This window comes from Rhinolophus hipposideros (genome assembly GCF_964194185.1).
Source record: "Rhinolophus hipposideros genome assembly, chromosome: 16".
NCBI lineage: Eukaryota > Metazoa > Chordata > Mammalia > Chiroptera > Rhinolophidae > Rhinolophus > Rhinolophus hipposideros.
The window spans coordinates 614,026-626,476 of record NC_138062.1 but is presented as its reverse complement, the minus strand read 5'-3'; the positions used below and the strand labels follow the sequence as shown (position 1 = coordinate 626,476).

Sequence of the window (12,451 nt, the reverse complement as noted above, 5' to 3'; positions counted from 1 at the left end):
TGAAGCTTTTTGATACTGTCTGAGGTTTAAATCAGATTCAAGATGACAACCCCCCTGAAAACGCACTGTGTGTGTTTGGGGACTGGCATTTCAGGGTGCCTGCTAAATAAAGGAATACAAAGCGTCACCATGGGAGGACACTCACCCTGGTTTTGGCATCGATCTGGCCACCACGGTCCAGCAGGAGCTTCACCATGTTTGTGTTCCCCCTTTTGGAGGCCACGTGCAGAGGGGTGATCCCATTCTGCAGAGGACAGAGAACAGGGCACACTGAGTGTGACAGGGCTCGGGACACCGGGGCCCACACGGCAGCCTGATCCGAGTTTCTACATTTCAGGGTCTCCAATTTTTAAGGCACAAAAAAAGCACACAAACCACAAAGCACTTTAGTCTGAGAATAAAAAATGGACTAAAACTGCATAAGTAAGCCAATAACTACAACGTATGTATGGAATAGGCATGACACGTTGCAGTCAAACACAAAGGGAGGCCCTTCGTGGAATAAACCCAATTGCAGGTTCAACCAAGGACAGAACCATGGTCCACAGTCCATCGTTTTTCTATAATACTCACACTCGTAAAGATTCGGGGTCTTAGCTTCCCATGCTTAAAAATAAAATACAAATACTCATATACATACCAATGCCCAGTGGAAAAATGATTCTTAAAAATACCTTCTTCAGAATAGTTCAGCATGAAAAACAGTTTGAAAATAACTCAACATGGCTTAAGTGCAGAAGACTTCAAAGGATGAAAACACCATATATATATGAATTATATTTATTTTATTGGCTATCATCTGTCATCATTATGGCAAGGATATAAACCTGATTTTTTTATGTCTTAATTTTGCAAATAAGCATATATTGCATTCGCTGATTCATATTAAGCATGTGTGTGTTACATGCCACTGAGTCAGCCCCTACGTCAGGTGGCCCCACGAATGAGTGACGTCCTGTGTCCTGTCCTCACAGCCCTGCTCGGCTCCCGGGGACTCAGCCTGTGGCCCCTTTAGCGGAGTCCGTCCATCTCATGTCTGGTCTCCCTCTTTCCCGCTGCTGCCTTGTATTTCCCCAGCTTTACTGTCCTTTCCAGGGAGCCCCGCCTTGTCACCATGTGCCCGAGGGAGGACAGCTGTGGAGCTGTCATTTTACCTCCAGCTGTGTGTCAGGATTAGTTTGCTCAGGACCCACGGGTTGGTCTTCCTGGGGATCCAGGGTCTCCATAGAGCTCCGCCTCCAACACCTTATTTCAGATGAATCAGTTTTTGCCAATCAGCCTTCTTCACTGGCCAGATTCCGCATCCATAACCAGGAATTGGGAAGAGGAGGGCGTGGGTGGTCTCAGCCTTGTCTCCAGTGACACACGTGTGCTCTTCATGGCTTTTCCTGCCTCTTCCATTGCTGCCATGGGAGTCTCTGCCTTCTCGGGATTTCCTGGCTGCATCTCCATCTGATGCGATGACAGAACCACGGTCAGCAGTCATTATAGCTGCAGTGTCTCCGCTGTCTGTGTTATAGTTGTGTGTTTCTTCTGGAGTCACGGCTTCTGTCTCCTTGAGCTTCAAATGCAACCCTACTTCATCCCTTTGTTCTTTCACTTTCAGCATAAGTTGTTTCAAATTACTGCTACCTTCAGCCAATCATATGGTGTCATCTGCATATCTAACTGTAACCCTAACCCCAACCCCTAACTCCAACCCCTAACCCCAACTCCAAACCCAAACCCAAACCCTAACCCCAACACCTAGCCCAACCCTAACCCCAACTCCTAACCCCAACCCCAAACCCTAACCCCAACTTCTAACCCTAACCCTAACCCTAACCCCAACCCTAAACCTATCACTATTCCTTCCACCAATTTTCACTCCTCCTTGCTCTGAATCTAGCCCTGTTTTTCATATTCTAAGTGCTGGGTACACACAGTTCTGGGAGATAAAATGTGCCCGGGTCTGACACCTCTGTCTGTAGGAAACTGTGCTGTCTGTCCACATCTGTCCTAACAGTAGCTTCTTGTCCACAGCACAGGTTATGTGTGAGGACGATCCAGTGCTGGGGCACGCCTGTTTCTTTCTGAGCGGCCCATGCTGTTCCTGGTCCACGCAGTCAAATGCTTCACTGTGTCCCTAAGACACACACTGACCTCCTTCTGATGCTCGCTGGAGCACTGCAGTGCCCCCACACTGTGGGCAGTTACATCCAGTGCCTCCCGCTTCTGGGAACCAGCGTGAACCTCGCATTTCTTCTCCATCGGAAGGAGACGGGAGACGCCCTCACCGCACCACCTGGACCGTCACTTACCTGCGTGGGAAGCTGGAGCGATGGTCCTTGTCACTGCGCTCCTGGCCTGCCCTTTCTGAAGACTGCAGTGTGTGCTGAATAATAATAATTCCAGTAATAATAATTCCAGTAATAGGTCAATGTCTCATTTCCATATTGTTGGCATATTCTTGGGATTTTGACAGACTCAGTCCTGTGGCTTGAAATAATTCTGTCAGTATCCCCAGTAATTGATTTCTTCCCAAAACATCAGGGCAGCTTTCACTTCGTTTTCCAGAATGATGGATTCTTCCCCCCAATAATCTTCTTCAAAGACATCTGCCATCCTTTCGTCTCTTCTCTGCCGATTTCCGTGTCGGTTTCCACCTTCCCCTCATTGCCTCCTGGTCAGATAATAAGCTTCCGTGCTGGCCCATCAGCGTTCCTAGTCCAGGTTTGAATTTCCCTTTTTTTCTTGAATCTTCTGGTAGAGATCCCTTGTTTTCCCTTTTTTGTTCTATCTTCTTACACTGAGTATTATAACAGCTCTCTTTATCTCTACGTGCTAGTCATTGAAACACCACATTCAGAACTCTAACCCTGCTATCGGCACCTATAATTTCTGTGTCTCTCCCGTCCTCGACAATTATAGTGTTTCTTCTGTCATCCATCTTGGTTTTTCTGTCCTTTTCACTTCTAGCATTGCATTTTTGCATTCTTCCCTAATGGTATTTCTAATTTCAGTCCATAGCTTTGGTTCTCGGTCAGTTAACTGTGCAAACCTGATTTTTCTACGGCCTTTACCCCACCAGTAACGCTATTGCATTACATTTGGCACCCCAATGTTTTTTGTGGTCTCCTTCAGCTTTACGCTCACGTTTGGTGCCAACAGCACGTGGTCAGCACGACAGTCTACTCCTGGCCTTGTCTGGCCAAAGGGAACACAGCGGCTCCATCTCCTGCTTCCAGTTAGTTAGTAAATTTGATCTATGGTGGTCATCTGGTGATATCCATGTGCACAGTCGTCTGCTTGGTTGTTTGAAGCGTGTGTTTGTGATGGACAGATTGTTGGCTTTGCTGCAATGCCCAAACTGATCTGACATTTCTGACCCCTTGTCCAAATACTCTGACTACATTTGACCCTGTTTTATTACCTACTTTTGCCTTCCAGTCGCCTATAATTCCCAGCAAGTCTTAGGTTGTTGGAGTGTGTCAATTTCTTCTTGGGCATTTCTGTAGAATCTTTCAATTCCTTTTCTTCAGCCTCTGCAGTTGGAGCATAGACCTGAATGATGGTTATGGTAACCGGTTTTCCTGGAAGTCTGATTGACGTTGTTCGGTCAGACCTGCAGTGTAGCCACAAACTGCGGAATTAAAGTTACTCCGTTTCCTCCGAGTTTGTCATGTCCAGCGCAGAGCCCTGTTAGTTGCCTGACTGGAACTGCCCCACCCAGTCTACTTTAGTCGCTAACACCAAGCACTGCAGTGCTGAGATGTCACATTCTGATTACGATTTCCCGTTGATCCTGTTTGTGCTTGTTCATTCCCTGTTCCGATTGTACATGTCCCTGCAGCGTCATCCTCTTCTCCTGCCTTTGTGCCCGTGCGTCACCTTACATCCTTCCTCCCTATACTGAGCTTTATAATTACCACATTAGTGAGCCTTTCCAATGAAAGCATACCATTAAACATAGAACACATATAAAATACGTGTCTTTCTACATATTTTGGTAAGAATCTTTATATAAGCAAATTCTTAATTCATTAAAAAAATTCCCTGTCAAATTGCGTGCTCTATAACCACTGTGAAGACTTGTATAAATGTACAGATATACTTTATACTTAATGTTTTAACAGTTTAGTTGACTGGAAGTTGCTCATTCACGATTCATGGCATGATCTTTAAATATAACTGCTCGCACGGATGTCAGAATTAACATCCTCCTTAACTCCTAAAAATGATTTGTGTGCATGTGAATTTAAACATTCTTATTTTTCGCTGGTTGACTTGTGATGACTTTTGCAATTTGCAAAAGAGAAAAAAGGAAAAAGGAAAGTTTAATACCTCTAGCACAGATCCAGGTTAGAAAAAAGAAATACAACCTTCACCAATGCTCATTTTCACCTCAGTGAAGTGCCCGTTTACCGCCATCTACAATGAATTGCTCATGCGTACCCTGGCCGTGAAGTCCACCGCGGCACCCCGGTTCAGAAGCAGTGTCGCCACGTTGACGTTCCCGTAGTGGGCAGCGATGTGCAGAGGGGTGAAGCCGCTCTGGAAAGCAAAGGAAACGGCGTCATAAAGCATTCCACCTGCGCTGTACAGTCACAGGGCAGTGAGGACCACCACGAGCATGGGACCTGTCTGCCTGACGCACGTGCGGTCCAGGAACTTAATGCTTTAATGAGACTCACAGCTTAATGGTGTGAGGGGGTAAATAATTAAACGTATAAACAGGGAAATAATGTCCTACGCTTCTTGGCAACATTATTTCTAATTACCTTAATGATTTGTCTATTTATCTGTTTATCAGTTTGTTATTTATAAAAAACCATGTTTCTTGAGTTGGTTTAGCTTTACGGAAAAACAGAATATAATTAAACAACATAAGGTTTCACACACAGGAATAACATAATTATGAATAAAAATGTTTTCTTCAGAGAAGGACACAAAATTAATGCTTTTAAAAAATGATTAACAAAACAAAAAAAAAATGATTAACAGCAGTGGTTGACACTGTTTCTTTGGAACTATGAAAAGACTGCAAGAAATGCTTACAGAAGATGTACAATTCATGTCTCATCGTTTACACATCTGCTATCTCTGTTGTCTTTAACCACTGTGTTTGGTGAGATTATGTTGTTATAATAAAAAAAGTTAAAAAACAAAAATGAATACATTTAACATCAAGATGAATATAAAATTAAGAAAAAAATTCAGCTGAACCCAATTTTTAATGTTATTTAAATCAAATTTTATCAATAAAATAAGATTAATATAAAATAAAATAAGCAGGTTAAATCAGTTATATAGGCATTAGGCAACTGTGACTCTCAGAATGTTTTAAAATGAGGAGAAAATCTTAAATCGAAGAAAAGAATATTTCCTTTTTTTTTCTGACAAAAATTTAGTTCAAATTTTTTGCCATTTTCACAATAGGGTATTAGCTTTTATTATTAAAGTATACAAAAATGTATTATCCTTGCTCTATAATTTTCATAAATTCATTACTTAATAAAAAGTTACAGGAACAATAATGGCTGTTCCTAGAAAACTGGTAGCAGACCTGAAGTTGTGAGGTGAGTCTGCACTGTTCTCTTTTATTTGAAATGAACTCTGATGTGAGACTAGTTTTTAGGAAACATTATGTGAATCACAACCATTACTTTTCTATTTACCTGATATGTAGGCTTGGGTGACTTTGTCTTGACAACGGCCTAACTAAGAGCCCAGAGGCCTTAAGTGACAGAAATTGCTCTGCGCTGTTGGCCAAATTGGCTGCAGACAGCTCCTACCCGCAGAGAAGCAGGACACAGAAGACCAGTGACCGGTCCCCACACCCCACACCGCAGTCAGGCACTTTGCATCTGGAGTCTACATGATGCCATGTGCTCGTATCAAAACAGAGAGAAGCCAGTTTTCCACCTGGCTGTTAACGTGTAAAACGGCAAATATTTCTAAGTTGGGAACTGACTGACTGTAGGTCTTTCATTTTTATCTGGATAGTTCCTGTCATCCAGACATATCCTAAAGGACTATTATTCAAGTTATAATGTAATGATGGAAAACATAGTGATTGTGAATCTTTTTCAGATTCAAATATAATAACATTATCCTCCACATTTGCAAAAATGCACTTATTGTCCAACACAGCCCCTCCCCCCCCTGTGGCGCCCTGGGGGGAAGCCTGGGGTGCTGGGGTGCTGGCTCAGCTCACCTTCTCCAGGACCATCTGTGTGTGTGGAGTGGGGGAGGGTCCCTGTCACTCATTTGTCCTCAAAGAAATATTTCAAACTCAGCACGAATCTACCCAAACTGCTGCTTTCAATACAATGTTTAGAGCCAATATTGTTTCCAAAAATGTATTTTAGACAATCACCAAAAGTCACCTAAAAAGACTAAATGTATTAAAATCAGTAACTAAGATATCAGTTCCTGTGGTTCCCATCTTGAGCAATTTCCCAAAGCAGATGGGCCTTCTTAAACCTCGGACCTAAGCTCCATGCACAATGGAACCGGAGAGGTGATATGGATAATCCAAATATATCACATCTCAGTGGGTAAATTTGTTAATAAACAAGATGGTAGTTAGAGAAACACACTACTCTCAGTAAATACTAAGTGTTTAAAAGCCCTGCAGGTCCACAACCCAGAGACCGGATGAGATGTCAGTCAAAGTGACAACCTACACAGATAGCCACTGGCCTGGGAATGTAGGCTTGTTTTTATACTATACTTTCAACAATGTTTGTGTTAGTGCATCTCCATAGTAGCAAGTCTATGAGAGAACACCGCACGTGCACGTGCACACACACACACACACTCACACATTTACACACTCACACACTATACTGAGTTTCCAAATTAACTTTCTACTAACGGAAGTTCCAATCATTAGTATAAATTAGTGAGCATTTATTCTCATTGGGCAAATAACTGAAACAAAAACAAGGCATATGTTGGTAGCCACATACTGTACCTCAGTTGTCCTATTCACCATCATCTGAAGCAGTGTTGTGTGGGAAAAAGAGGGAAGACATTACACATTGCCCGCGTGAGTTCCACCGCGAAGACTCATAAACCTGCATAGTGCCAGCTCCTCTTTCTAATTCGGTTATTATTTCACGTTAAACAGAAGAAGCGGATTTCTAACAAGCTGGACCTCATCTCTGGCAGAAAAGTATCTTTAATGCTTTCGTTACTGTCCCCATGGGCAGTGCCCTTCCTTCTGAGACACTCGGAAAGCAGTGTCTCTCTGCGGATGCCCACAGCCACTGCGCGTCACTGCCCCGCCCACTGGGAGACCCCGAGCGCGAGGCCCCGCCCACGGGGCGTCCCCCAGCACGAGGCCCCGCCCACAGGGCCTGCGCGTCACCTTGGACTGCACGTCAGCGTTGTGGTCGCTCTGCAGCAGGAGGGCTGCGGATTTGGTGTCGTCCTTCCGGGCGGCGATATGCAGAGCAGGCAGCCTCACTTTCCCTTTCGTGTCGTTCTCCAGGAGGATGGCCACTGCCTGGTTGTGCCCTTGCTGCAGTGCCACGGCCAGAGGCGTGAAGCCATCCTGGAGAAGCACAAGAAGGAAAACCATCCATTGCAGACTTTGGCAGACTTGGGGTTCGACCTCGGCCAATGGCACATGAGATTTTTACAGTAACGAGTAAGACTGAAAAGCAAAGCAAAAGGAATCAACATTACTGGGAAGATGAAAGTGGGTTCTGGTCAGTCGTTCGCCGCACACGCCATGAACTGGCTTCCTCACCGATGGAGGTGGGGGTCACAGTCCCCTCCTGTCACTGGACTGCTGTTATGTTCTCCCTTTAGGTCTGCTGGTACTTGTTTATACATTTAGGTGCTGCTACGCTGGGTCCATAAGTATTACAAACGGTGTATCTTCCTGTTGAATGAACCCCTTTAACATTATGTAATGCCCATGACAGTCTATGTTCTAAAGTCTATTTGGTCTAAGTACAGCTATCCCAGCTTTCCTTTGGTTTCCATTTGCATGAAACATCTTTTTCCACCATAACTGTAGACTTTTATGGGAAGGTCATTTACCCCAAATGTATCATAATATCTATGTACTACTACAGTAAAACTTGAATTTTTTAATAAGAACAGAATTTTAAATAAGCACTTTCATTGACAGAATAGAAGAGTAAAGCATGTAGTCTTGTAAGACAAAAAACAGTAACCTAAATTTAGAACTTTCTTTGGCACAAATTAAACACTCTGTGACGGAGGAAACAAAAGGCTGGTTATCACATACAGTGGTACCTCAGTTTTCCAACGTCTCCATTGACGAACATTTCAGTTTACAAACGCCATAAATTTGATGGATCTTGGTATCATTAGATAGCAAAATTCATGCTAAATTTGCAGTTTTAGGGGTTGATTTTAAAGGTCTGGAATGTATTAACACATTCTGCATTACTTCCTATGGGATGGGGAAACTGTGCTTTGGTTTTCGAACGTTTCAGAACTCAAATGGTCTTCCAGAACGGATTATGTTCGAAAACCGAGGTACCACTGCATAGTCACTCCTTAACTACCAGCATACATCTTAAATATGTGTCTGAGACGGGCGTTATTAGGTAGTTTCGTCGTCGTGCGAGCGTCACAGAGAGCACTCACACACACCTGGATGGCACAGCCCACTGCACACAGGGAGGAACAGCAATGATCCCCCCACCCTCTGGCTTCTTCTGAGACCCTTGTGATCAGAGAAACAATGTGCTTCCCCAAAAATAAGACCTGGCCAGACAATTAGCTCTAATGCGTCTTTTGGAGCAAAAATTAATATAAGACCTGGTATTATTTTACTATAAGACCGGGTATAATATAATGTAATGTAATATAATATAATAGCAGATCTTATATTAATTTTTACTCCAAAAGATTTACTAGAGCTGATTGTCTTATTTTGGGGGAAACAGGGCATTAGCAGAAGAAAAACAAGCCCTTTAGTAACACATATATCTCTGTATCCATGTCTCCCCAGGAACACTAACTCGCCAAAGTGGCTGCAGCCACCCCTACACCCCTAAGACAAGATGCTGGGGGTGGGGAGTCACGTGGGAGGTGAACAGATGAGCAGGGGAATCTGGGTGGTAGTTATGCAGGTGAGTCCTGGCCTCTCACTAATAAGCGTTTCTAGAGATGAGTCACCTGGTTCCTGGTACAGCCAGGGGGACGTCACAGGTGGAGAGTTCGCTCCCAGTGTGACGTCTGTTACGGAGGGGAGCTTCTCCTTGGTTTTCAGAGCCTGTCTGCTGCTTCGCAAAATTAACAAGCCTCACGTCCTCCTCGTGCCAGAGAGACATGTTTGGGATGAAAGACCCTGCGCTCTGCAGCGGCAGGCTCCCTCCGCGCCTCCCCAAACCCGCCCGAGCACTGCCCACACCTGGAGCACGGTGGCCAGAAAGGGAGTCACGCGTTGACGTCAGTGTGTGCCCTGCGACGGCCCGAGGTAACCTCACGACACACCCCTGGGCGTGACGTCACACGGCCCACGTCCTGCCCTCCGCCACACCGCGGCAGCTTGTGTTGGGAGCGTGAACTCTCTGTTTCTTAGAGGCAGGCATTTGCTGAAAGCACAGACTGAATTTTAGCCTTCATTTTGGGCAACATTCAAGGAGAAGAAAGAGAGAGGGGAATTTTCTGAGTCTCAGTGTAACCAAGCCCCCGCCGCTGCAAGGCACAGAAACGGGTACTTGGGGACAGACTGAAATGCAACAGGGCCACGCGGAAGGGCCGTGAGGAGGCGGGTGTCCCCCAAGCACACATGGGAGATGTTAAGTGTGAAGTGAGGGGAAGAACTCTGAGGCTTAAGGGTTTCTCTGGGTAAATGACTCTGATTTCCAGGAAATACAGGAAAACAAACACACGTTGCCTTATTTTGGTACATTTCCCAGAGCTCGTGAAGCACTGCCATCATCTCCCATCTCCCTTGAGCTTGCCTGAAGATGTCTGCACGCCACGCAGGCACAGAATTAGTGTCTCAGAAAAAATGGCCCAATCAGGAAAACCACGCTGTGCCCATGTGGTCAGAGGGGAGTCTGTGGTGCTGGACAGAGGACGTGAAGTCACTTCACACTGCACAGTGGCCTTGTCCAGTCTCACGCAGGAAACACAGACCCACTAACAGCAATTTCTTGGGGGTTTTTTAACTAATAAGAATTATCTGTCAGAAAGTTGCTGCAACTAACTCCCTAAAGTGTTCTCTCAAAGGGAATGGACATGGATTTACCCGATTGTAATGACATGTCCCCTCATACAGGGTAGAGGAAGTTCCTGTTTATCTCACCTAAAGACTCAATTTTCCAGGAAGGAAGCCAGATTAGACACTGAAAATCATCTTGGTAGTTTCTGGGTGACCTTGAACACAGGCCAGAAGTTTCAAAGTTTTCTCAGTGGAGCCACAGGTCATGAACCAGGAGAGACGAAGCCTGCATGTGCTGGCTGGGGGGGCGAGGGGAGGCCTGTCCCGTGAGGACTGTCTCCGGTCCCCACCCGTGTCACCCATCCCGACCTTCAGTGGCCCCTGCAGCATGTCTCCAAGCTCACAGGCTTCTGGAACATTCCTTGAAAACCTGCTCCTCCCCCTGCCAGGGCCGAGCTCAAGAGGAAAACACTCAGAGTCCTGCCGTGGAGGGCACAGCGGGGAAGGGGAGTGATGTGGATGGTGGCCCACTACAACCTCATGACCTGAGCGTCTGACGTGGGAGTGACTACATGGTATGCACCGTGGTGGCCGTGACCAGTCACACACTACACGTCACCATTTGTGCTTCGGGAAATGTGACCAGCTTTTTTGGTGACATATTCCCCATAAAGCTGTGCTAACACAAACACCTATGAGTCCTTTCTAGTCATGAAAAACGTTCCTGGAAGGAACTGCTTGGTATCCTAATGAAGATAAAATACTGGTGGGAAGAGATGCGCAGGATTCACTGTAATCTGCTTCTACAAAGTATAAAGCTCCCCACCCCAGAGAATGGCAAACTGACGGGAGTGTGATTCCATGAGAGAATCCAGTGACGTGAACCCCAAGTCAGGGCGGAAGCTAATGAACGGTGTGACCGGCCACAGCGTGAGCACTGGGTTCCCACGGGCTCTTGACAAGGTGGCAGGCCCCAGGTGGCAGGCAAGGAGATGATGGGCGCTTGTGGCCAGCAGCCTCACCTCAGTAGCGGTGCTCTGGTTGGCTCCATTTTCCAGCAAATACTTTACAACATCGATGTGGTTCTCTTGGGCGGCCATATACAGAGGAGTGAAGCCATTCTGAGGACAAACAATAAAAAAGACATCGTCAGTCATCTGTGACGTTTAAACCAGGGAAGAGAACAGGACAAGGAAAGAGAGAATGCTAGGAGGCGACCTCTGAAATGGTGACACACAGCATACATTCACATTGAAGAAATAACACATGGATTTACTACTGCAAAACCAATCCCCACGCACAGTGTACAAAAGAATGAGGAGGAAAGATATGGAAGAAACATCTGCCTCATTTCCTGTCTTCATTTCAGCACCAGAGATGCACAATTCTTACCACCCGACACTGGGTTAAACTATTTAGTATCTTAATATCTATATATTCTATAGCATACGGAATTCTCACTATATATAGTAAATATGTAAAGTAATATTATATAGTATTTTCTGTATGTACCAACTCATAAACTATTTAAACAGACCCCATTATCTGTACAAGAAGTTAGTCAGCACCTTTCAAGGTACAAATTATTACTCATTCCAGCGTAATTTAAGATAAATTGCAAATCTGATTGAAAAAAAAATTTTTTAAATCTACATTTCAATGTTCTAACTGAAGAAGCATAGTTTATACCAAACATCTTATTTTTAAAGCCAGTCTGAAATCCTATCGTTTGTTAATTCTCATATTCATTTATTCAATTTGCTAAACCCAGCCACTGGTGGCTGGGCCATCACTGGAAACGGTGACAAACAAGACAGATAGCACTTACTGTGGTAACATCATAACATTATCAGGTAGTCACGGACTTTAAAAAATCACTGATATTTTATAAATTGAGTTGAAAACTAAGTTTAAATTGACAAATGAAGGTTCATCAACTAGATGACTTGAAGTGATTGATCATATGAAATTACTTTTTATCTTAAGAGTCAGTGTTGCTTGGAGTAGGGGAGTTACCACTTTGTGACGGATGTAAATGTCTGAAACTTAAGTAAAAAAAAAAAAAGTCTGTGTTGCTATTGACTTTGTACACCTGAAACTTATTTTTTTTAAAAAGTCAGTGTTCTTATTCAGTTCGAAGTACACCAAGTTTTTCTAGAACTTTCCAGCCAGGCCCTGGACTGAGTATGTGGGGATAACAAACATGGATACAGCACCACTCCTGCACTCAAGAGCAGGAAACACGACAGAATCCCCAGAACACAAGTGAGTGTCTGGAACCACCGACAGCTGAACACATGCTGCCATTGCCAA

General features: G+C 44.6%; 1 protein-coding gene across 6 annotated transcripts in view; it reads right to left on the bottom strand.

Annotated features, from left to right (window-relative positions):
• Nucleotides 1-12,451, bottom strand: part of ANK2 (ankyrin 2) — a 193,845-nt gene that overhangs the window by 108,284 nt on the left and 73,110 nt on the right. For all 6 annotated transcript variants that reach the window (XM_081075592.1, XM_081075593.1, XM_081075594.1 and 3 more), the window contains exons 5-9: nucleotides 11,161-11,259; nucleotides 7,355-7,540; nucleotides 6,959-6,982; nucleotides 4,435-4,533; nucleotides 146-244 (exon numbers count right to left, since the gene is read on the bottom strand). In XM_081075592.1, the coding sequence (XP_080931718.1) occupies nucleotides 146-244; nucleotides 4,435-4,533; nucleotides 6,959-6,982; nucleotides 7,355-7,540; nucleotides 11,161-11,259 (507 nt within the window). The remainder of the gene's footprint in view (nucleotides 1-145; nucleotides 245-4,434; nucleotides 4,534-6,958; nucleotides 6,983-7,354; nucleotides 7,541-11,160; nucleotides 11,260-12,451) is intronic.